The sequence below is a fragment of the Pelophylax lessonae genome, assembly GCF_965119305.1.
Source record: "Pelophylax lessonae genome assembly, chromosome: 5".
NCBI lineage: Eukaryota > Metazoa > Chordata > Amphibia > Anura > Ranidae > Pelophylax > Pelophylax lessonae.
Genome location: NC_138772.1, coordinates 254,058,384 through 254,081,280, shown reverse-complemented (window position 1 = coordinate 254,081,280; position 22,897 = coordinate 254,058,384). Strand labels below are relative to the sequence as shown.

At 47.5% G+C, this 22,897-nt stretch overlaps 1 protein-coding gene across 1 annotated transcript in view; it reads right to left on the bottom strand.

Moving 5' to 3' along the window:
* CCT5 (chaperonin containing TCP1 subunit 5) overlaps positions 1-22,897 on the bottom strand; it is a 162,419-nt gene that overhangs the window by 121,277 nt on the left and 18,245 nt on the right. The window contains exon 2 of the mRNA XM_082259656.1: positions 13,487-13,547. Within this exon, the coding sequence (XP_082115782.1) occupies positions 13,487-13,547 (61 nt within the window). The remainder of the gene's footprint in view (positions 1-13,486; positions 13,548-22,897) is intronic.

The window sequence follows — 22,897 nt, the reverse complement described above, 5'->3', positions numbered from 1 at the left end:
GAAATTCCCTTTATCAGAGTATCTAAAGACTCGCCAAAAAGACGAGATCCCGCGTAGGGTAAATTAGCTAGAGTCTTGCGAGATGATTGGTCAACCGACCAACATTTTAGCCATATCAGGCGACGGTTTAACACCGCTACACTTGAGAGGCGTGCAGCCAAAGGGACTAAATCCAAGTCCGCATCACACAAATACATGACACCCTGATGAATTTGATCCACCATAGCCAATGTTGTCGGCGGAGCAGAGTCAGCCACTAGGGTGCGCCTGAGCACCTGCGTCCAATCCTCAATAGCCTGGGCTGCCATAATGGAAGCAAAAATAGGTTTTAGCATAGAACCAGCAACCGTATAAGCATGACGGGCCAGAGACTCCAATCTCCTGTCCGTAGGGTCCCGGAACACCGGGGTATCCTCAGCAGGAATCGCAGTAGATTTATTCAAAACCGCCACCGCGTGATCCACCACGCGGCGGCACACACCAACGCTCATCAGTGGTGGGCGTAAAAGGATAACGCAGCTTGAACTTACTTGGCACAGTAAAGGGCTTCTTTAAATTGCGCCATTGCTCATCAACAGCGCGCTGAAATTCCGCAGGGCAGGGAAAAACCTGCGCTGTTTTGCGTTTCCTTTGCGTCCCATAAGAGGACAGCAAAGCAGGAGGACATGGTTCATCCTGCAAATGCAGTGTTTCCTTGATAGAAGCAACCAACTCATCCATGAGTGCAAGCTCTTCAGGTGAGCCAGGGGGAGAAGTATCAACTCCTACCTCAGCCTCCCCCTCAGACCCCACAAGGTCCAGAGATGAGAGAGACCCTGAGAAGGGCACTCCAGCCATAGCAGCCCCATGGCCCTCCGAATCAGAGGAAATAGACAATCTGGGCCGTTTTGCGGATCGATCAGCCATTAGCATCTGCACCGAGAAGCCAGGTTTGCCACAATAGCAGCCAGATCAGCCCCCTCGGGGGATGCAGCAGCCCCTTGGCCCCCCACCAAGGTGGGAGGAAACTTGCAATCCTGAGAATCCATGCCCCAGTATTAACTGAAATAAAGGACTGCCCCTTTAAGACCGCGGCAAGCGCAGCCCACCGCACACTACTGGAAGTACCGACCCCCACAGGGAGAAGGAGCACTGAGCAAGGAAATACAGGACAAGGAAGGTAAAAACCTGGAGAGACCACACAGGCTGCTGCCACCGATCGCTGTTCCAGAGCAAAAGGAAGTGATGCAATGACTGACCGCCCTATATAGCCTATGAAGGCTTCACAAACATGGCCGCTCGGCTGAGGGATTGCAGGCAATAAGAAAATGGCGCCGACATGTGTCTGCAAGATCGATCGCCGCCAAAATGGCAGCGTTTGGCGCCAAAACACCGCTCTGTATCACACAGGGCCGGTCACCATAGTTTGCCTGAAAAAAATGGCGGGCCGCATCAGCGGTCGCCGCACAGCATGTCTGAGCCCAGTCTGCCCCATACATCCCACAGAAAGGCAGCTATCACAGGAATCTGACAGGGAGCTCAGCACTTAGACATGCGGGTCACACAGCCACAGACTGACACCCAAACAGACAGGTCCACACATAGAAAAACACTTACCATTCCGGATGGCGTGGGGAGCCTTCTCTAGCGACCAAACCGCTGTACTGAGGACAGGGAGTGTCGCAGCCAGGACGCAGTGGACTGCGGTGCGAAACCGCAAATGGCGTCCGGTGAGGTAGCCACCTCACAGGCAGCATCCCTGCAGCGAACAGGGATGGGTCATTCAATATGCCAGGGAAACCTGAGCTGAACGCTCGATGGCAGGCTGGGGAAACCCCTGGCTCTCAGCCCTGGGATCCAGGGTGGCCAGTCCGAGACCCAACTCCGCTCGATCATCTTCATCCGAAAACTAAACTAATGCTGAGAAAAGAACAGCTAAGTAAAAGAAAGAGAAAAATACTTGAAATAAAATCAAAAAGAGGATAGAAGGCTGAGACTGAAAGCCCCAGCATAGGATCAGCCAGCTACTCCTAAGCTAGGCAATTGAAAACTGAGTTGAGGATGCTGGAAGCAGGGAGGTATTGACTGAGGGGACCGCCCCCTAGGGGTGTGATATGCTAAAAGCTTTTATATTAACAAATCTTGTTGCCTAGATACTCCTGCGGAGCAAAGGTCAATACCCATTGGTGAAGATTATGAAGGGGCGGCGACTGTCGGAGGACGTAAGAGAAAGACTGATTTCGTTGCAAGACCACTTTAGCCCTATGATTCACCAGATAAGGCCAATGGCAAGAAAGAGCCGCCAATTCAGACACTGCGAGCAGATACGATAGCTACCAGAAACGCCACTTTCTGGGACAACACAGGCAATGGAGCCTTCCCGGGGGAGCCTGGTGCCGCACCCTTGGACGAAAGTGCGAATCAAAGAAATAGTCACCAAGGGACTGGAATAGGACGGCTAAGGCCGACAACTGACCCTTTATCGTGGTCAGCGCCAAACGCTGATCCACCCCTTCCTGCAGCAAGGCCAAAACCTCACAGCAACTCACACCAGGCAATATACACCTTCCAGGTGCGATGATAAATTTTTCGAGAAGTAGCTTTACGAGTCCTCCACAAGGAAGGGATGACCGCATTCAGAAGACCCCCATCTCTCAAGGCCTGGCGTTCAACAGCCACAACGTCAAAGCCAGAGACTAAAGCAGGATGGAAAAATTGGCCCTTGAGACAGAAGATCGTCTCACAGCGGAAACCGCCAGGGAGGTTCGACGACCATCTGCACGATATCCGCATACCAGGACCGACGCGGCCAGTGCGGGGCCACCAGAGTGACCTTTATCCGTTCCAAAGCCAACCTGCAGAGGAACCCAGACAACAGTTGAATCGGAGGGAAGACATACACATCAGCCGATACCGATGCACCATCAACGCACCTGTGGCATCCGCCAAAGGATCGCAGGTGCTGGCCACGAACCTTCCCACCTTTTTGTTGAGACGGGACACGAACAGATCCAGGTCCAGAGTCCCCCACCAGGCACACTGGTCCCTGCATCCAGAGGTGTCATCTTTCTCCCTGGTCCAAGGTCTAGCGACTCAGATAGTCCACTTGCCAGTTCTCCACACCCGGAAAGTGAACAGCCGAAATGTGCGTTTTGGCCCAAGACACGATCTCGGCCACTTCCTTGGCCGCCCGAGCACTCTTTGTGCCCCCTTGGCGATTGGTATAAGCCACCGGCGTGGCGTTGGCCATCTGTACCTGAAGCCGAGATGACCAATGAAACAGACAAAAAAAAAAAAAAAAAACTTGCCCAGAACTCTTCTCCAGCCCGACAGGCTGGCATCCGTGGTGAGCACCGTCCACAATAGAGGCCGGAAGTACAGGCCCTGTGTCAGGGTCGGTGACCAGAGCCACCACAAAAGATCCAATCTCACTTGGTGGCTCAGAGAAATCCTCCTGCCAAAAACTGAGGCGTTCTGTCCCACCTGGCCAGGACCTCCGCTTGCAGAGTCCTTGTGTGAAATTGAGCAAAGGTGGACAGCTTCGAAGGCCAAAACCATCAGACCCAGAGACTGCATAAAAGTCCGCAAGGAGGAGAGATAGTTGTCCCTGATGGACCTGATCTCGTCCGGAGTTTGTCCTCCAGAAGGAAAAAAAACTCATGCCTAAGCAGAGTCCAGGACCATCCCGAGGTACTGAAGATGAATTTGAGTCAGTACAGACTTCTGAAAATTGATGGTCCACCCGAACTCCTGGAGCGTCAAAGTTGCACACGAGCTCGACCTTAAGAGGAGGTCGTCCAGATAACCGAGGACCGCAATCCCCTTTAAAAGCCAGCACAGGAGCCAAAACCTTGGTGAATACCCTGGGAGCCGAAGCAAGACCGAAGGGCAACGCCACAAACTGGTAGTGCTCCCCTGCCACCGCGAACCGGAGATATCTCTGATGACCCTCGTAGATAAGGATGTGCAGATATGCAGCCTTCAAAATCTATGGAGGCCAGGAAGTCCCCTGGACTCAATGATGCCACCACTGACCCGATGGATTCCATCCAGAACTTCCTCACCAGCACAAAGTGGTTCAGAGACTTTACGTCCAGAACCAAATTAACCTTGCCTTCCTTTCTGGGCAAAGTGAACAGGTTGGAGTAAAAACCACGAAACCTGTCCAGTGAAGGCACTGGCACGACTCCTTGGGCGAGCAGATCTTGTACCGCCCCCATGAGATCTCTGAGAGGATTAGGAGTCAGCTGGAGATTTGATGGGAATAACCTGTCTGCGGGGCGAGATCGAAACTCGATATCGTATGCTGAACGAATCAGCTCGTGAACCCATCTGTCCTGAATGCTGGACAACCAGTGTTCCTGAAAGCAATGCAGACATCCCCCCACCCCTAAAAAACGGGTGAGGGCGTCCCTTCAGGAAGAGGTGGACAGGGCCTTTGACTTACCCGACCACAGCTTCTTGTGACCACTGGAGGGCTTGAAAGATTTTCCTTTATCCTGCACCCCGAAGGCACGAAAGGACCCACTCTGAGCTTTGAAGGAAGGGCCTCGCCTAGAGCAGGTGTACTTACCCTTAGTGACCTGGGGCAAAAGAGTACTCTTGTAAGCCCCTTGATCAACTCATCCATCCAGAGTGTCCCCAAAAAGACCCCCCTCCCCCCCACATAGGGGACATCAGACACTGTCTTTTTGGAAGCGTGGTCAGCTGACCAGCCAAATAATGCGGCGAATCACGACCCCACCGCAAATAACCTAGCGGCTAACCTAGCGGCTAACCTAGCGACTAAAAAAGCCTCGCCCAAGGCCGCGTCACGTAGGTACATCCCAGTCTGGGTAATCTGATCCACCATGTCAAGGGCAGTTGGAGAGGCTGACACCGCCACCAGGGTGCTCCGAAGCATCTTGGACCATGCCGTGAGAGCCTGAGAGGCCATCACAGGTTTTAGCAAGGAACCCGCCACCAAGTAAATGTGGCAGGAAAGCGCCTCCACGCGCCTATCAGCTGGATCCGTGAGCACCGGGGAGTCCTCCACCAGCATCAAGGTGGATTTATTCAGCCAAGAAAAACAGTGTGGTCCCCCTTGGGGGACACTGTTCAACATTTGTCCACCGCCTCCAAAAAGGGATAGCGGTAGTGAAAATGCTTGGGCACCACCAGCATGTGTTTAATGTGATGCCACTGGTCGTTCACAATTTCGTGAAACTTCTCAGGGTAGGGAAAAACCTGACCTGACTTCTGGGCCCTTCGGGACCCGAAAGCAGCCCGCTTACTGTACTGAGAGGGCTCATCGTCAAGATTTAAAGCCTCCTTAATGGCGCTAATGGGGGCATCAATCGCAGCGCGTTCCTGCGCAACCAAGGAAGATTCCTCCCCCTCAGAAACTGAGGACAGGGACCCCTCCGGGGGGGGGGGGGGGGGGGGGGGGGGGAACGTTGTCCGTGGCAACCAATTCAGGCTCGAGTCAGAGGACTGGGAGGGCATAGGCAGTTTTTGAGAAGAGCGTTCCGACGCCAAAGTCGCAAGAGCAGCAGATGAGGCCAACGATTCAGGAGTACCCAAAGCCCCCAACAGGTCTGTGGGGAATTTGTCCATATTGCCAATGTAAAATTTATAAGACGCTGGCCCTTTAAATCGGCGGTTCCTGCGGACCCCCACCGCAGCCTGCACTACTTGAAAGAGCCCCTTCAGAGAAAGCAAGAGCCACAAGAAAAAAAAAAAAAAAAAAAAAAAAAACTTCAGGAAAATGCCAGAGGAAATAGTAAAAATCCCCCCACAGTGTCAGTACTTGCCACACGCTGCTCGGTGAAGAAAACGGAAGGGAAGGAGGAAGTGATCTCACACCCCTAGAGGCCTATGCCCTTAAGCCACAAAAAAATGGTGCCTATTGGAAATCAATGTGAAGAGTCACCGGCAAGATGGCCGCTGCCCTTAGCCAAGATGGCGCCCGTTCGGCACCAGGACAAGGCCCTAAAATGGCTGCTGCCCAAACACTGAGCTCAGCCACCCGCCATTATCCAAGATGGCGGCCACACTAAACGGCGCCAGTTCTAGCACTTACATGCGGTCCGGCCACCAAAGGGATAACCCCTCAAAGCTGTGGAGACCCCCACACCCCCCAGGTACAGCAAGTACCCTGCACAGCACCCTCAGCAGGGACAGGGAGGAAAGGAAACATACTAAGCCAGCCAGAAGGGGGATACCACCAGCCCTGCCACTCCCCTAAAAGTCCTAGTCCCAGGGACAAGGGGGTATTCGTACTCACTAGCCCAGAAAAGCAGGCACCGCTCTGATACGGGAGACTTCCCAACCTGAGTGGGGATGCCTTCAGCCAAGGAGGGATGCTAGCAACTCTCTGCGTTCTGGAGTTGACACCCCCGGCGAAGATGCATCTCCGCAGGCTCGTCCCCATTCCGAGGGGCACTGTTGTTGCGAGGCCTGGGCGCACCAGTAACCACTTAGCAGGCTGGGACTCCATAAGGATCTATATTATCCAGTGCGAGGCCCAGCTCTGCTGTCACTTGTAGTCCTCCAGGAAAAAATCCCTGACTAACTAGTGATAGTGAGAGAAATAAACTATTTTAAGAGAAAAACACATTTTGGGAAAAAAAAAGAAACCGAGGCTAGGTCCCAGCAAGGAAAAGCTAACCTACTCCTGACGCTAGGCACTCCAGACGCTAAGACTTGAGGAACAGTGATACCCGATTCAGGTGTGAGCGGTGTGTACTGCCTAGCTTGCTCCTGCAGAGGGCACCATTACCCACTAGTGAAGGATGAATGGATTGGAAGCGACTGTCAGACATACATACATACATACCAAAAGTTTGGACACACCTCAAAGAGTTTTCTTTATTTTCATGACTATGAAAATTGTAGAGTCACACTTCAAGAGGTAGTCACCTGAAATCATTTTCACTTCACAGGTATGCCCGGTCAGGTTTAATAAGCGTGATTTCTTGCCTTATAAATGGGGTTGGGACCATCAGTTGTGTTGTGCAGAAGTCAGGTGGATACACAGCTGATAGTCCTACTGAATAGACTGTTATTTGTATTAAGGCAAGAAAAAAAGCAGCTAAGTACAGGAAAACGAGCGGCCATCATTACTTTAAGAAATGAGTCAGTCCAATAATTAGGAGAACTTTGAATGTGTCCCCAAGTGCAGTCACAAAAACCATCAAGCGCTACAAAGAAACTGACATGCGGACCGCCCCAGGAAAGGAAGACCAAGAGTCACCTCTGCTGCGGAGGATAAGTTTACCCAAGTCACCAGCCGCTCAGATTAGAGACCAGGTCAATGGCACACAGAGTTCTAGCAGCAGACACATCTCTAGAACAAATGTTAAGAGAAGACTGTGCAGGACAATGACCCCCAAACACACCTCCAGGCTGTGTAAGGGCTATTTGACCAAGAAGGAGAGTGATGGGCTGCTGCGCCAGATGACCTGGCCTCCATAGTCACCGGACCTGAACCCAATCGAGATGGTTTGGGGTGAGCTGGACCGCAGAGTGAAGGCAAAAGGGCCAACAAGTGCTAAGCATCTCTGGGAACTCCTTGACTGTTGGAAGACCATTTCAGGTGACTACCTCTTGAAGCTCATCAAGAGAATGCCAAGAGTGTGCAAAGCAGTAATCAAAGCAAAAGGTGGCTACTTTGAAGAACCTAGAATATGACATATTTTCCGTCGTTTCACACTTTTCTGTTATGCATATAATTCCACGTGTTAATTCAGAGTTTTGAAGCCTTCAGTGTGAAACTACAATTTTCATAGTCATGAAAATAAAAGAAAACTCTTTGAATGAGAAGGTGTGTCCAAACTTTTAGTCTGTACTGTATACACACACATATACATTATATAATATATATACCGTATTTTCCGGCGTATAAGACGACTTTTTAACCCAGGAAAATCTTCTCAAAAGTCGGGGGTGGTCTTATATGCCGGGTATCGTCTTATACGGCGGATGCTGGAGCCGAACTGGAGAATATGCGGTGGGGGAGTGAGAGCACTTCAGCTATGCTGCCACACGGACTGCCTAAGCTGACAGAACTCCCATCCAGGCTCCCCCGCCCCTACCTCCACCGCTGTCTAAGTTAAAAAGCCTGTGATTTGTTGTTGCTAAGGGCGGTCCTAGCAACCAATCTGCCTGTTAAATGGAAAGCTGGACACTTCCTGCCTTATGCTCAGACATGCTGCATCCTCTATCTGCTGTGTAAGGAAAGGGGGGGGGGGGCTGTAAAGGGCACTGTGAAAGGGAGTAATGTGTAAGTAAGGTGGGACAACTGTAGAAGAGACTGGGATACAAGGAGGGGGGTTGTGGAGCATGGCAGCTCCCATGGATTTATTGTTTTATACTTCCTTTCAGCTTTAGAGTGAATTTGGAAAAGTTTAATCCACTTGCACTGTTTTATGCATACTCTATATTTTAACTGGAAAAGTTGGGGGGTCGTCTTATACGCTGGAAAATACGGTATATATAAATAAATAAATTCAGGATTTCTATAGCGCCAGCAGTTTACGCAGCACTTTACAATGTTAAGAGGGAGGCAATATAGTTACAATACAATAAAATACAAGAGGATTAAGAGGGCCCTGCTCAGAAGAGCTTACAATCTAATGGGGTGGGGCAGGTGTTACAAGAGGTTGTAACTAGGGATGCACCGAAATTTCGGCCACCGAAATTTTCGGCCGAAAATGGGCCTATCCCATTTCGGCCGAAAATGGGTTAAAATGCCGAAATTAATGGCCGCAGCGCAGGTTTGAAAAGTCCCTGATTCTCCTGTCCGTAGGATAGGAGAATCAGTCTGTTCAATTAGGGGCCGGTGGCTGCAGCAGAGCGCAGCGTCTGTGACACCTCGTCTCTCACACAGCCCAGCAGCGAGCAGTACTCACCCCTCCCAGACACGGACAGGAGAGAAGAAAGACACACAGCTCATCCTCCGCCCCCTCCCAACCCAGTTTTTCTGTCTGCCCGGGGCCGCCCACTCTCCTATCTCGGCGTATGTGCAGGACAGAGAGGGGGATGTGGGCGGGAAATATGGAGAACAGCAAGCAGCTACACATTCCAAGACTCATGAATGAAATCTGAGCCATCCTTTTTTTTTTTTTTTTCTCTAGCAAAGCGTCCACATGACAACCAGTGAAACTAAGTTGTTAAAACTCTTGGGCTATCTTGACCAGTATCTGCCAAAAGCTCCCTGTCTTTGAACTGAAAAGAAGCAGTGCAGAAATGGCAGTAAAATACACCAAATTATTCCAAACACAGTTCAATTACTTTGCTGTTTGTAATTAAGTTTATTCTAATGTTTGAAATAATGTCAGTTTTTAAGACATGTACTTTATTTGAAGGTTAATTACCCTGAAGCAGCAAATTTACTTTTTTACTTTGTATGTATACATAATGTTTCATTTAAGTTTATGCAATTCTGTGTTCTATAGGAACATAAAAAAAAAAAAAAAAAAATTAACCCCTTGTACTGCATTAGTGCAACTAGTATCAGTGCAGCCAGTGTTAATTAACACTGATACTGGTTGCACTAATGCAGCACAAAGGGGTTAATTAACTGCCACTGGTCGGTCACTAATGCATCAGTGACCATAAGTGGCAATACATTAACCCCCTCATGCTGCATAATACTAATACCATTGGTAATTAAATTAACCTCTTGCCAACCCATCACAGTACATATACTGTGACAGGGTGGCAGCGACAGGTGTACGTCGCTGCCTGTTTTTTGTGTATGCCCCTGTTCTATCTAATTTAAAATTATTTGGGGGAAAAAGTCATTTTCGGTTTTCGGCCAAGGGCATCCTTCATTTTCGGTTTCGGCCCAGAATTTTCATTTCGGTGCATCCCTAGTTGTAACAGTAGGGAATGAGCTGATGAAAGATTAGTTGGTGGTGTGATAGGCTTCCCTGAAGAGATGCGTTTTCAGGGATCGCCTGAGAGCAACTAGAGTAGGAGATAGCCGTACAGGTTGAGTTAGAGCATTCCAGAGGATGGGAGAGGCCCTGGAGAAATCCTGGAGACGAGCATGGGAGGAGGAGACAAGGGAGCTTGAGAGTAGGAGGTCTTGAGAGGAGCGGAGAGGACGGTTTGGGTGATATTTGGAGACAAGATTGGTGATGTAGCTCGGGGCAGGTTGTGAATGGCTTTGTATGTTATGGTAAGTATTTTGAATTTAGTTCGCTGGACAATTGGGAGCCAGTGTAGGGATTGGCAGAGAGGGGAGGCAGACACTGAGCGGTTGGTAAGGTGGATAAGCCTGGCAGCAGCACTCATGATAGACTGAAGAGGGGATAGCCTATGAAGTGGTAGGCCTATGAGAAGGGAGTTGCAGTAGTCGAGGCGAGAAACAAGGGAGTGAATGAGTAGCTTGGTGGTTTCAGTTAAAAAGGGGTGAATTTTTGAGATGTTGCGGAGGTGAAGTCTACAAGTTTTTGACAAGGATTGGATTTAGGGCTGAAAGGACAGGTCAGAGTCTAGGATTACACCTAATACCCTGGCATGAGGGGAGGGATTGATGGTTGCATAACTAGTTTTGATGGAAAAGTCATGGAGGGGGGCACGACGGGGGAGGGGGGGGGGGTCGAATTACCAGCTCAATTTTAGAAGACTTAGTTTGAGGAAGTGGTGCGACATCCATGTTGATATGTCAGTAAGTTAGCAATGCGAGAGGAGACTGAAGGAGTGAGGCGAGGAGTAGACAGACAGATTAGAGTGTCATCGGCGTAGAGATGGTATTGGAAACTGTGGGCGGTTATCAAGTGACCGAGGGAGGCGGTGTAGAAGAGGAGGGGTCCAAGAACAGAGCCTTGGGGAACCCCCACAGAAAGGGGCAATGGGGAGGAGGAGGAGGTAAAGTTGTGGGTAACACTGAAGGAGCGCTGCGATAGGTAGGAGGAGAACCAAGATAGAGCAGAATGTTGGAGGCCAAGGGAACAGTTTATTAAGAAGGAGCGGGTGATCAACAGTGACAAAGGCTGCAGAGAGGTCAAGTAATAAGTGTATGGAGTAGTGGCCATTGGTTTTGGCAGTTAGTAGATCATTGGTGAGTTTTATTAAGGCAGTTTCTGTGGAGTGCTGTGAGCGAAAGCCAGACTGTAAAGGATCAAGAAGGTTATTTTCTCCGAGGTAGGAGCTGAGACGGTTGTAGACTATATGTAATTGAATTTTTGTATGAACTTACCGTAAAAATTTTTGAGTCCTCTGACAGATGCAGCCACTTCATAGTTTCCTCACAAATGGGATGTTTCAAAGCAGTGTAGGCATGAGGGGTGGGAAGTAATCCAACCAACTAAAACGGTAACAATCCATCAAGGCCAGAAAAAAAAAAAAAAAAAAAAAAACAAACACACGTGGCCAACAAGACAAAAGAAGCTCAACCAAAAAAAAAAAAAAAAAAGGAAGAAGAAGGAGCCAACCTCAAAATGAAAATTCACCACAGGAAGAGAAAAAAAGCCAACAGCAGCCTGCAAAACCTTACAGCCAAAAGGAAGCATCCGAGGATGGCAGTAAGTCAATCTTGTAGAATTTTGTAAAAGTGTAGGGACGACCAGGTCGCCGACTGAAGCACGGCCCCCTTGAGATCCCTTAAAACGATCTTGAATCAGAGACGTCAAGGGTTCCTGAAAGTAACGCAGATATCCCCCACCCCGGAGCCGGGTGAGGGCGTCCCTTGATGCGGAAGAAGACTTGGCCACAGCACTGGACTGACCGGCCTTGGGCTTACCTGACCAAGCCTTCTTGTTTCCGGTTTCTAACAGTTTTCCTTTTTCCTGCACCCCTGAGGCACAAAAAAGCCCCTGGTGAGCCTTAAAGAAGGTACCCCGCTTACAGTGGGGCGCCTTGTCCTTCGGACTGGGGCAGAAGAGTACTCTTACCCCCTGTGAGACCCTTGATCATCTCATCCAAGAAGTCACCAAAAAGGCGTTCCCCCTAAAAGGGGGGATCAGACACGGTCTTAGAGGCTTGGTCCGCCGACCAGCTCTTCAGCCAGATCATGTGGCGAATAGCAATCCCCACCGCAGACAATCTCGCGACCATGGAGCCTCATCTAGGGCCACGTCACCCAGATACAACATGGCTTTCAACAGATCCGCCAGCAGGTTGCTCTTAAGCACCTTAATCCATTCCGTGACCGTCTGAGAGACCAGCACCGAAGCAAACACAGGCTTGAGGAGCGAGCCCCCCACCAGGTTCAGGTGGCAGTAAAGATTCCAGGCGCCTGTCCACCGGGGCCTTAAACACAGGGGGGTCCTCCACGGGAACCGCCATTGGATTTATTCAGTGTGGTCTACATTAGGTGACAGTCCAACGAGTGGAAACTGCATCTGCAAAAGGGTAGCGACGCTGAAAATGCTTAGGCACTGCCAGCATGCAATCAATGCACCGCTATTGCTCGTTCACGGTCTTGTGAAACTCCTCGGGGCAAGGGAAAACCTGACCCGACTTCTGGGCTTTGCAGGAGCCGAAGACAACCCGCTTTCCTGACTGTGTGCTCATCATCAATATGCAAAGTCTCCCTGACGAAGCGAATCATTTCTTCCACCAAAGCACGTTCCTGCGCTGCAGTGGAGGAGCACTCATGCTCCTCGCCGTCCAAGTGCGAGGACAGGGAACCCTCAGGGAGGGCAGTGTCCGTGGCAACAATTTCTGGCTCAGATTTGGATGGAGAAGGCATCGGACGTTTTAATAGGAACTTGTGACATCAACTTTGGACACCAGAGCTTCCACGACTGCAGACAGGGATGCTAGGGAATGAGATCCAGATGAACCAGATACACACAAGATCAGCGGGGAAATTTTCACCCTGGGACTCCATTTTAACAAAATGAAAAAAGGTACACTGGCCCTTTAAATCTGCATTAGCAGCCCGCACTGCAAAATCGTGCTATTGTTGGAGTTCCCCCTTTAGCAGGCAGACCCACTGACAAAGGCTAAATGTGTCTGAAGAACGTACAAAAGGACTAAAAAAAGCCCCCTACTGTGTCCAGAGAAACAGGGTAAGCAGCCACTCTCCACACTGTTCAGCAGAAAGTGAAACTTAGAGGAAGTGACCTCAGATCACTAGAGGCCAAACCCCTGCATTTCCTGCTTGTTCGATGTTTTCCAAGAAATCTGTACTAGGATACAAAATCAGATTTCAGTCATCCCCTGCAACAAAAACATCATTTTTGGCGAGATAATACCAATAGGAACAGGTCCAAAGGAATGCAGGCCAAGCAGATTTACCCATTAGTGCCCTGCAGGTGCCACAGCTGATTAATTAGGAAACCACTCCCATTAGAACCACTCAGCACAGGGGCACAGAGGAAAAAAAAAAGTGATTTCTTCAGAACAAAAAAGGAAGGCATCTGCAACAAAGGTTGTTATAATACCTGCAATGTCACCAAGAAGGGGAATGTTTTTTTTCTCAAAAAAAGCTTTCAACATATTAGGAGTTGTAGTCATTTTAAAATAGAAAAGCACTTCCTGCAGTATTTATGGTAGTTAAGAGATAACTTACCATTAGGTCCCAATGATGTTCTTAAAGTGTTAGCAACTGCCTTAGCCGCCATAATGTGAGACTGGGAGGAGAAAAAAAAAAAGCAAAGTTAGTAAAAATGACAAAACAACAGACATATGAAAAGCCAATTCCGCACACTTATAGCAGAAAGATATGTATCCCTGAGGTCAATAGATTACATTATGCACCAAGGAATAAGAAGTTATCTTACAGAAGCACAAAAAATGTGAAAAAAAGTTCTCCCTGAAAAAAAAAAAAAAAAATTGTGGCCAAGTGAAACCTCTTGAAACTGATGGATCCTTTTAGAATTTCCAGATTTAAAGTGGTTAAAAACACTTATATACCCAGTGAAAGCACTATCCACAGGTAATACACAGATGAAAAATCATCACTCATAAGTTAAGAAAAGTAGACCTACAAATTGGGGAACTTATGCCTCATTTCCACTGAGCAGATCGGTTCGGGTCAGTACGGTACGCTAATTTAAGTGTTTCCATTGTGAAAGTGGCCCATACAACCGAACCAAACCGCACCATTCCTGGTCCTGCTTCAGATGTAGGGCCATAGGAAATGGAATGGTACGGTTAGGGCGGAGCTACTGGCGTCACAGGATAGATTCCACTGATTGGCGGACAGGAAAACTTCAATGCTCACGTCAAATGAAAGAGCAAAAACAAACACCTCATTTGGTGTAAACCCCGCATGGTCCCTGGTGGCCCGACTTGTAGTGGATTCTCGTAGGCACGGTGAAGATATACATACATACATACATACTCCCATTATGTTTATTTCTTTCTTTTCCCCGTCCTCAGATCATAGTAACACTTACATCTTTATGCGGTCAATAACGAACATCAAAGTTTATTTACCATTGCCATGTTATGATCGCAGTTTAAAACCGCTGATTGGTTCTGCCGTTCAGATGTCTGGCGGCTCCCGTTGCCTGGTAACCACCGTATACAAAAGGGATCCTACTGGAAGTGATGCGACGCTGCAGAAGATGTCTGATGACGAAACACGTACAGCGCCGTCACATCACTTCCAGTTTCTTGGTGGAACGCATTGCGTTCCGGGACACCATTTCCTCGCTTTGAACTATCTTGTATTATGTGAGTACCCATTTTTATGTATACATCGGAATAAAATTTAAAACGGTAATACACTATCGAGCCTCTTTTGCCTCACATGACCCTCCCTGCATATGTACACCATCGAGTGAACGGTATCCATTTACGGACCCTTGGACACCACACCACCCTATTAGGAGAAGCCATACTGAGCCCACCTTCCCTTTGGGACACTCCGGATCTCCATCCAGGGAACCCCTACATTTCCCCCCACTACAGAAAGCAGCTAGGAGACAACAGAAGGAGCACCCAACTACATTATTATACCTGCTCTATACCCCTGTGTGGGGTGGGTATATCTGGTTAGTAGGTCTTTTTACACTAGGGATCACCCTGCACCTCGCCAGTCACCCACCTCGGGGTCACCATAAGGCTGCTTTCACCATTCACCCGTACACCTATTAAATTACGGACTAAAATACCTATATATACACCTACACATACATATACATATACATATACATATATATATATATATATATATATATATATATATATATATATATATATATATATATAACATACATATAGCCATTTGGACTTTATTTCAGCCAGTTATCTAGCTGGCGTAGGCTTTGCACTTTACTACACTACTTGTGATATTCACCTGGTTATTCATGGTGATATTCACCTGGTTATTCATATCGCATCTCATCATTGCTTTATTTTTAGTGTAACATGTTTATTTTGTGTAACTAGCACTCAATACTTTATTGTTGTGTTCATTTATTTATATTTCCATATATTCATTTATCCACCCGCATATTTATATCTGATACGCACTTTTTCACATTTACTCAGGTCGCTGTGATTAGCTGCACAGCGAACCAATCACGCGTGCCTGCACACCTGATTGGTTCCGCTGTGCCGCTACTCACGGCGTGATTGGCTTCCTGAATGTGCCATTGAAAAAACTAGGGAGGAGAGTAAGACTCACTGAATGTGTGGGGCGGGCTGCAGTGCACGAGTGAGTAATGTATGTATGCGGCTGTGCTCCTTTCCAGGCTCCTACTAGTCAACCTCCTACTACCACCACTATGAGAGACTGTCACTATAATCTGATGGAGTCCACACTGACACTGACTGACTGTCACTGAGTAATTGATGTTACCACATTAACCCTGACCTGCCCAGTGCCCTGTATCTGCAATTAAAATTTACAAGGCTGCCTGCATGCTTCCCGATTTCCATTCCCAGCATCCTTCCCAATCCCTACAGTGTCACTAACATTAACCCTATGGTACAAGGCTGCAGTGTGCACTCAATCCCATTCCCTACAGTAACATTTAGGGAGAGAGAGAGAGAGAGACACACACACGAGAGGACAAGAGAGAGAGAGACACGAGAGGACAAGAGAGAGACACGAGAGGACAAGAGAGAGGACAAAAAAATTGGCAAAATAAATGGAAAAAATACGAAACACCGCGTTCGGTATTCGGCCAAACATTTCATTATTATTCGGCTTCGGCCAAGAATTTCATTTCGGTGCATCCCTAATTGATACCCACCATATAGGCAGCGCCAATTACCCATCCCCCACCCTATGATCAGAGATGCAGCCAAGAGGCCCATGATCACTCTGGATGAACTGCAGAGATCTACAGCCATATAGGTACTGGTGCAAAAAAATAAATACAATAAAATATTAACAGTGCATAAGCATATGACAGTATACAGCAGGCAAACAACTTTAACCCCGATACGCTTATATATATGCACCTATGATGCACCTATATAAGGCTGAGGGGTCATTGGCAGCATTCAAGCATTACAAAGAGTGCAATAAGAAATGTAAAGACGAAATCAGGGCGGCTAAAATAGAACACGAGAGACATATTGCAGGAGTAAAAAGAACCCCAAGAAATGAGGTGGAGGAGCGGCGTTTTCGGCGCCATTTTGGCTGCGCTCGCTCCGGCCGCATGTTAACACTGCAGGCGGCCATTCAGGAACTTCAGGACTTTGCGTCCGGCCTCCTGATTCTTGGTGGTGATTTCAATGCCCCCTTGAACCCCATACTCGACTCCTCCACGGGCTCCTCGGTCCTTCCTTACAAGGCACTGCGCCAAATCACTGCTCAGCTCCACTCCCTCCGACTGCACTACACTTGGAGACTTACCCACCCAGACACAAGGGACTATACATTCTTTTCCTCACCCCACCAGAAATTCTCCAGAATCGATTATCTCTTTTTATCCCAACCGGACCTCCCTTACCCAACTTCCTCCACTATTGAATCCGGTGTGTTATCTGATCACAATCCCGATTACTATGTTCCTTCAGTTTCCGGAAATCGAAACGAGATGTAAATCCTGGAGACTTAATGCCTCGCTTCTAAGACAAAGCAGTGGTTGCGAAGCTCCAAAATACTCTGACGGAATATTTTGATCTGAATGATACCCCTGACACCTCAGCGTTGACCCAATGGGAGGCACACAAGTGTGTGATCCGGGGAGAATTTCTCTCTCTGTCGGCCTCCTTTAAACGGGCTCGACAGAAGGAACTTGCGAACCTCTACTCCAAACTTGAAATGCTCGAAAAATCTTTTAAACGCTCCCTTGCGCAATCCACTTTGTCTGAACTGACGGCAGTTCGCACTGAGTTACGGGACAAGCTGGGTCTCCAGGCTCACCGCAGATTAGTTCTCTCACGCAAGTTGTTTTATGAGCAGGGGAACAAGAGTGGTCGCCTCCTAGCTTGCGCAATTCGTACGCAGAATGCCTCGTCCTCGGTACATCTTATCAGGGATGCCTCTGGCACCTCTCACCACTCTAACCCAGCTATAGCCAAACAGTTTGAGTCCTATTACAGGAAACTGTACTACCTTTCTGATTCCCTTGCTGTTCAACCCTCTCAAGAAACCAGGAAGGCCCAACTGGATACCTTCTTCCAGTCGCATGGCATGACCCCTCTTTCCGAAGCGGACGCTGACTCCCTGGAGGCCCCCATATCTGGAGAAGAGTTACATCGCGCCCTAAAGGAAATGAAGCCGGGGAAAAGCCCGGGCCCAGACGGGCTTTCGCTCCAGTATTACTGCTCTTTTGCCGACACTCTTACACCACATTTTCTTCGTGCCTTTGGGAGTCTTGCCACATCCCCTTCCCACCCTCTTTCTCCGCTGGAGGCGCATATCTCGGTGATCCAGAAATCAGGAAAGGACGCTTCTTTAGTGACGAGCTATCGACCAATCTCTTTTAAAATGTTGATTCCAAGTTATACGCCAAGATTTTGGCCAAAAGGATTCTCCCTTTCCTACCATCTCTCGTCTCCCTGGATCAGGTGGGCTTTGTCCCTGGCAGGGAGGCGAGAGATAACACTACAAAAGCCCTTAACATACATCATTGGCTGACCGCAAAGAAAATCCCCGGTTTTTTCCTTTCTCTGGATGCCGAGAAGGCGTTCAACAGAGTGGCCTGGGATTACCTGTTGCAGACCCTGGAATCCATCGGATTCAGATCTCGGATGCTTTCCAGCATCCAGGCACTTTACACGGACCAAATTGCTAGGGTTCGGGTCAACGGCCACTTGTCGGACGCCTTTCGCTTAACTAATGGCACGAGGCAGGGATGTCCCCTGTCCTTTTTGGTTTTATCCCTTGAACCCTTCCTGAATATGCTCCGTCAGAACCCTAATGTTCACGGCGTCCAAGTGGGTAGTTCCACCCATAAGGCAGCGGCGTTCGCGGACGACATGCTCCTTTTCCTGTCGCAACCACATATAAGCATCCCGAATTTGACCTGGAGTATTATGGTTCCCTATCCAACCTTAAAGTTAATCATTCAAAGTCGATGGCTCTTAACGTCTCCCTTCCGCATTCAGAGGTGGAACGGTGTCAATCTAATTTTCCTTTCGTATGGACAACCTCATCACTTCCATACCTGGGTATTCATATCCCGCGAGACCTTGCGAGTCTCTTTGCCGCTAACTACCAACCTCTTCTGTCTGCCATTGGGGAGGATTTGAAATCCTGGAGGAATCTCCAGATCTCGTGGTTTGGGAGGGCCGCTATTTTAAAAAATGTCCATTCTCCCCAAACTACTCTACCTTTTACAAACAATCCCCATACATATACCCCCCGCCTTTTTCTCTTCTCTCCGCGCTTTGTGGCGGACATTTGGCAAGGTAAACCTCCCAGGATTAAGTTCTCGCGCCTTACGGCTCCCAAGCACAGAGGTGGGTTGAACTTGCCGGATGTACTGAGCTATTACAAAGCGTGTCTATTCAGCAGAATAGTGGACTGGAATCTACATACAGACCAAAAAGCGGTCGTCGGGTTGGAAAATACCTGGTCGACTACCCCGCTACATCTCCTTCCGTGGTTACCTATATCCGATGTCCCACAATCTTAGAGCGCACCCCTTCATTGGACCTCCACTACTGATTCATGATACCTGGTGCAAGAAAATGAAAATCGACCCTCACTGTGGTCCCCTAACGACCCTTCGGCTCAACCCAGCTTTCCCGCTGGGGATGTCCAGTGGTTTTCTTCGCTCCTGCTAGCCACACCAAGAAGTTCTGGCAAAACACTTCTACAAGAATGGCGCACCCATCACCTGGGAAAAGCTTAATTCTTCTCTTCGTCCTCCGGGCCTCCCATTGTGGACGTTCTTCCAAATACGTAATTTTCTTTCATCCAGACATACTCCCACCAACTGGACAAGACCCCGGACCCCACTGGAATCCATATGCGAGCGTACATGCCCCCAACGCCATATAATCTCAGAGCTATACAGGCACTTGCTCGATGCTCCTTCAGCATCTTCCGCAACGTTCGCTCATGCCTGGTCGACCGACCTACACTTGTCCCTCACTGAAGGGGATTGGGAGTCCATTTGCCGCTCACCCCACCGCTCCTCGCTTAATGTTACTGCCCAGGAGAATGGATACAAGATTCTGACTCGCTGGTACAGAACCCCAGCGAAAATCCACAAATTTGCACCGGCTGTTGACGATTCCTGCTGGAGATGCAATGCATCTTTTGGTACCATGCTTCACATATGGTGGATGTGTCCGATGTTACAACCCTTTTGGAAATTCGTTCACGAAACGGTGAAGAAGGTCACGTCTAGTGAGATCCCCTACACTCCAGAAAGATTTCTGCTGAATTACTCCCCCAGGAATGCGCCCTCGTTTCAAACCATCCTGGCTCGTCATATGACCGCCGCCAAACTCTGCGTCCCTTGTCATTTGGCGCTCTTCCTCTATTCCCTCGCCCACTGAATGGTTCCGCAGGCTGAACAAAACTGAGGAAATTGAAGAATAGCCATCTCACAGGAAAACATCTCTAAGTTTTCCGCAGAATGGTTGGACTGGCTCCGCTATAAGCAGACAGAAGAATACAATTCCATCACCCGCTCTTCATGACTTGTCCTCTGCGACTGTACCACCCCACTTGGACCGGGCTCGCCATAGTGAAGAAGGAAGGCGAGTCCACGCGCAGCTTCATCTCATCACCAAGCTCAGTCCTTTCTGAATCGCCCCCCCTCTTTTTTTTTTTTCTCTCTCTTCCCGCTTTCTCTCCCATACCCCTTCTTCCTTCTCTCCCTTTGCTCTTCTACTTTCTCTATCCTTTATTTTCCCTTTTTTTAAGCTTGCTACCTATAATCCCACTGATTGTATTTAGGATGTTAACATCCCTGTTTCAGACACATGATTGATGCTCGTCCCAGGAAACACTCCACTTTCTCCCTTCCTGATGGATTAATATTATCGCAAACCTCTCCCCCTTTTGGAGACTCATACGTTATACCCCTAGCCGTCTTTGCTCCAAATTGATGTCTCAACTTATCTCCTCACCCTCCCCCCTGATTTACTTTCTGCCCTGTAAGGGGCTTTCACACTGCTTTTTTTTATTGTGCCTTACTGTATCTGTAAACATATGACTTCATAAGTTTTCATACCTATGTATACTCTGTTTTACTGTGGGATCATTGGCTCTCAGTATACTTTACTGTGTACAATGTCTGTTTTATATTTTGTTAATAAAATTTTTTTTTTTTCCATAAACAAAGGAAGAAAAAAAAATTTTTTTTTTTTTTTTTAACCACTTAAGCCCCGGAGGATTTGGCTGCTAAAGGACCAGGGGTTTTTTTGCGATTTTTTACTGCGTGACTTTAACGGACAATTGCGCGGTCGTGCGACGCTGTACCTAAACGAATTTGACGTCCTTTTTTTCCCACAAACAGAGCTTTCTTTTGGTGGTATTTGATCACCTGTGCGATTTTTTGATCACGCGCTATAAACAAAAAAAGAGCGTAAATTTTGCAAAAATAACAATATTTTTCACATTTTTTTTATATGAAATTCCCCAAAAAAAAAAGTAAAAATCAAAATTTAACATTTTTCGGCCAATTTGTTTTATGCTACCTATGTTTGGTAAAAAAAAAAAAAAAAAAAAAAAAAAAAAAAAAAAAAAAAAAAAAAAAAATCGCAAAAAGCGTATTTTGATTGGTTTGCGCAAAAGTTATCGCGTTTACTAACAAAGAGAAAGATTTTTGTCATTTTTGGTGTTTTTTTTTTTAACGCGTAATGGCGGCGATCTGCGATTTTTTTTTCGGTACTGCGACATTGCGGCGGACAGATCGGACCCTTGACTGACATTTTTGACACTTTTGGGGTTACCAGTGACATTACTGCAGTAATCAGTGCTATACATATGCACTGTTACTGCAAAAATGACACTGGCAGGGAAGGGGTTAACTTTATTGGACAGGGAGGGGTTAAGTGTGTCCTAGGGGCGTGCTTTCTACTGTGTAGGGACATTGCTATTGGTGTAAAAGCAAAGATCAACCGTTCTACATAGTAGAACGGTCAGATCTTTACTTTTACACAGGGAGAACTGACAGGCAGCTTGTTTACACAAGCTGCTCTGTCTTTCTCCCTTCACAGGAGCGATCGCAGTGTGACGGCGGACATCGAGTCCGCCGGTCACACGCACTGACTTGCCTGTGAACGAGCCTCGGCGGGCGCGCGCCCGCTCGCTATAGGCTCGCAAGTCAGTGACAGGCGAGTGATGTACCGATACGTCACTCTGCCTGGCCGGGGCTGACCGCCGCAGTATATAGTCGTGCGGCGGTCGGCAACCGGTTAATATGTATTCGAAAAAATTGGTTAGGATTTAATTAGTGGGAGGAAGAAATATTAGCTAACTTCATTCTTATTGGAAACATGTATAATACAGAAAAATGTATGGTATTAGGAAGAGGAATTGTATAATATACCAATAAACTAAATTCATGATGTATTATTAAAATGCCATTGTTAAAAAGGGGTTGAGAATATTTAAAAAACTGGATATTATTATAATTAAATGGGAGGAGGAAATATATTACAAATAATAAAATAAGAATACTAAAAAATATAAAAATATTATATATATATATATTTTATAATAAAATTCATTGGTGAAAAACTAAAGAGTAAATGGATAAAAAACTACTATACACATAAAAAAAAAAAATCATTTTAAAACTATATATAGGCATGAATCTTTTTTAAGAATATAAATATTAATGTATATTAAAAGGACTACCTCAGTGTTGATGGGAGATATATATATATATATATATATATATATATATATATATATATATATATATATATATATATATATATATATATATACACATATATACACATACATACATAGAACATAATCCCATTATTAGGGATGCACCGAATAATCGGCGGCCGAACATTATTTGGCCGAAAATAGAAAAAATAGCACTTTCGGTGTTCGGCCGAATAAGTCAAAAGGCCGAATAATTTTGTGCCGAATAATAGGGCTGAACGATAGTCGATATGATATTGACTATCGTTCTGTGGCCGTAGGCGATATTTACAGGGGGAAGGGACTCGGAGGAGGACTCACAGACTTCCGTGTTAGGCAGGGGAAGCCGGGACACTTCAGCGGTGAGCATACATACATTACTCACTCGTGAACTGCAGCTCGCCCCACACATTCAGTGAGTCTTACTCTCCTCCCTAGTTTTTTCAATGGCACATTCAGGAAGCCAATCACGCCGTGATTAGCTGCACAGCAAACCAATCACGCGTGCCTGCACACCTGATTGGTTCCGCTGTGCCGCTACTCACGGCGTGATGGGCTTCCTGAATGTGCCATTGAAAAAAACTAGGGAGGAGAGTAAGACTCACTGAATGTGTGGGGCGGACTGCAGTGCACGAGTGAGTAATGTATGTATGCGGCTGTGCTCCTTTCCAGGCTCCTACTAGTCCACCTCCAGCCTCCTACTACCACCACTATGAGAGACTGTCTGTCACTGTATAA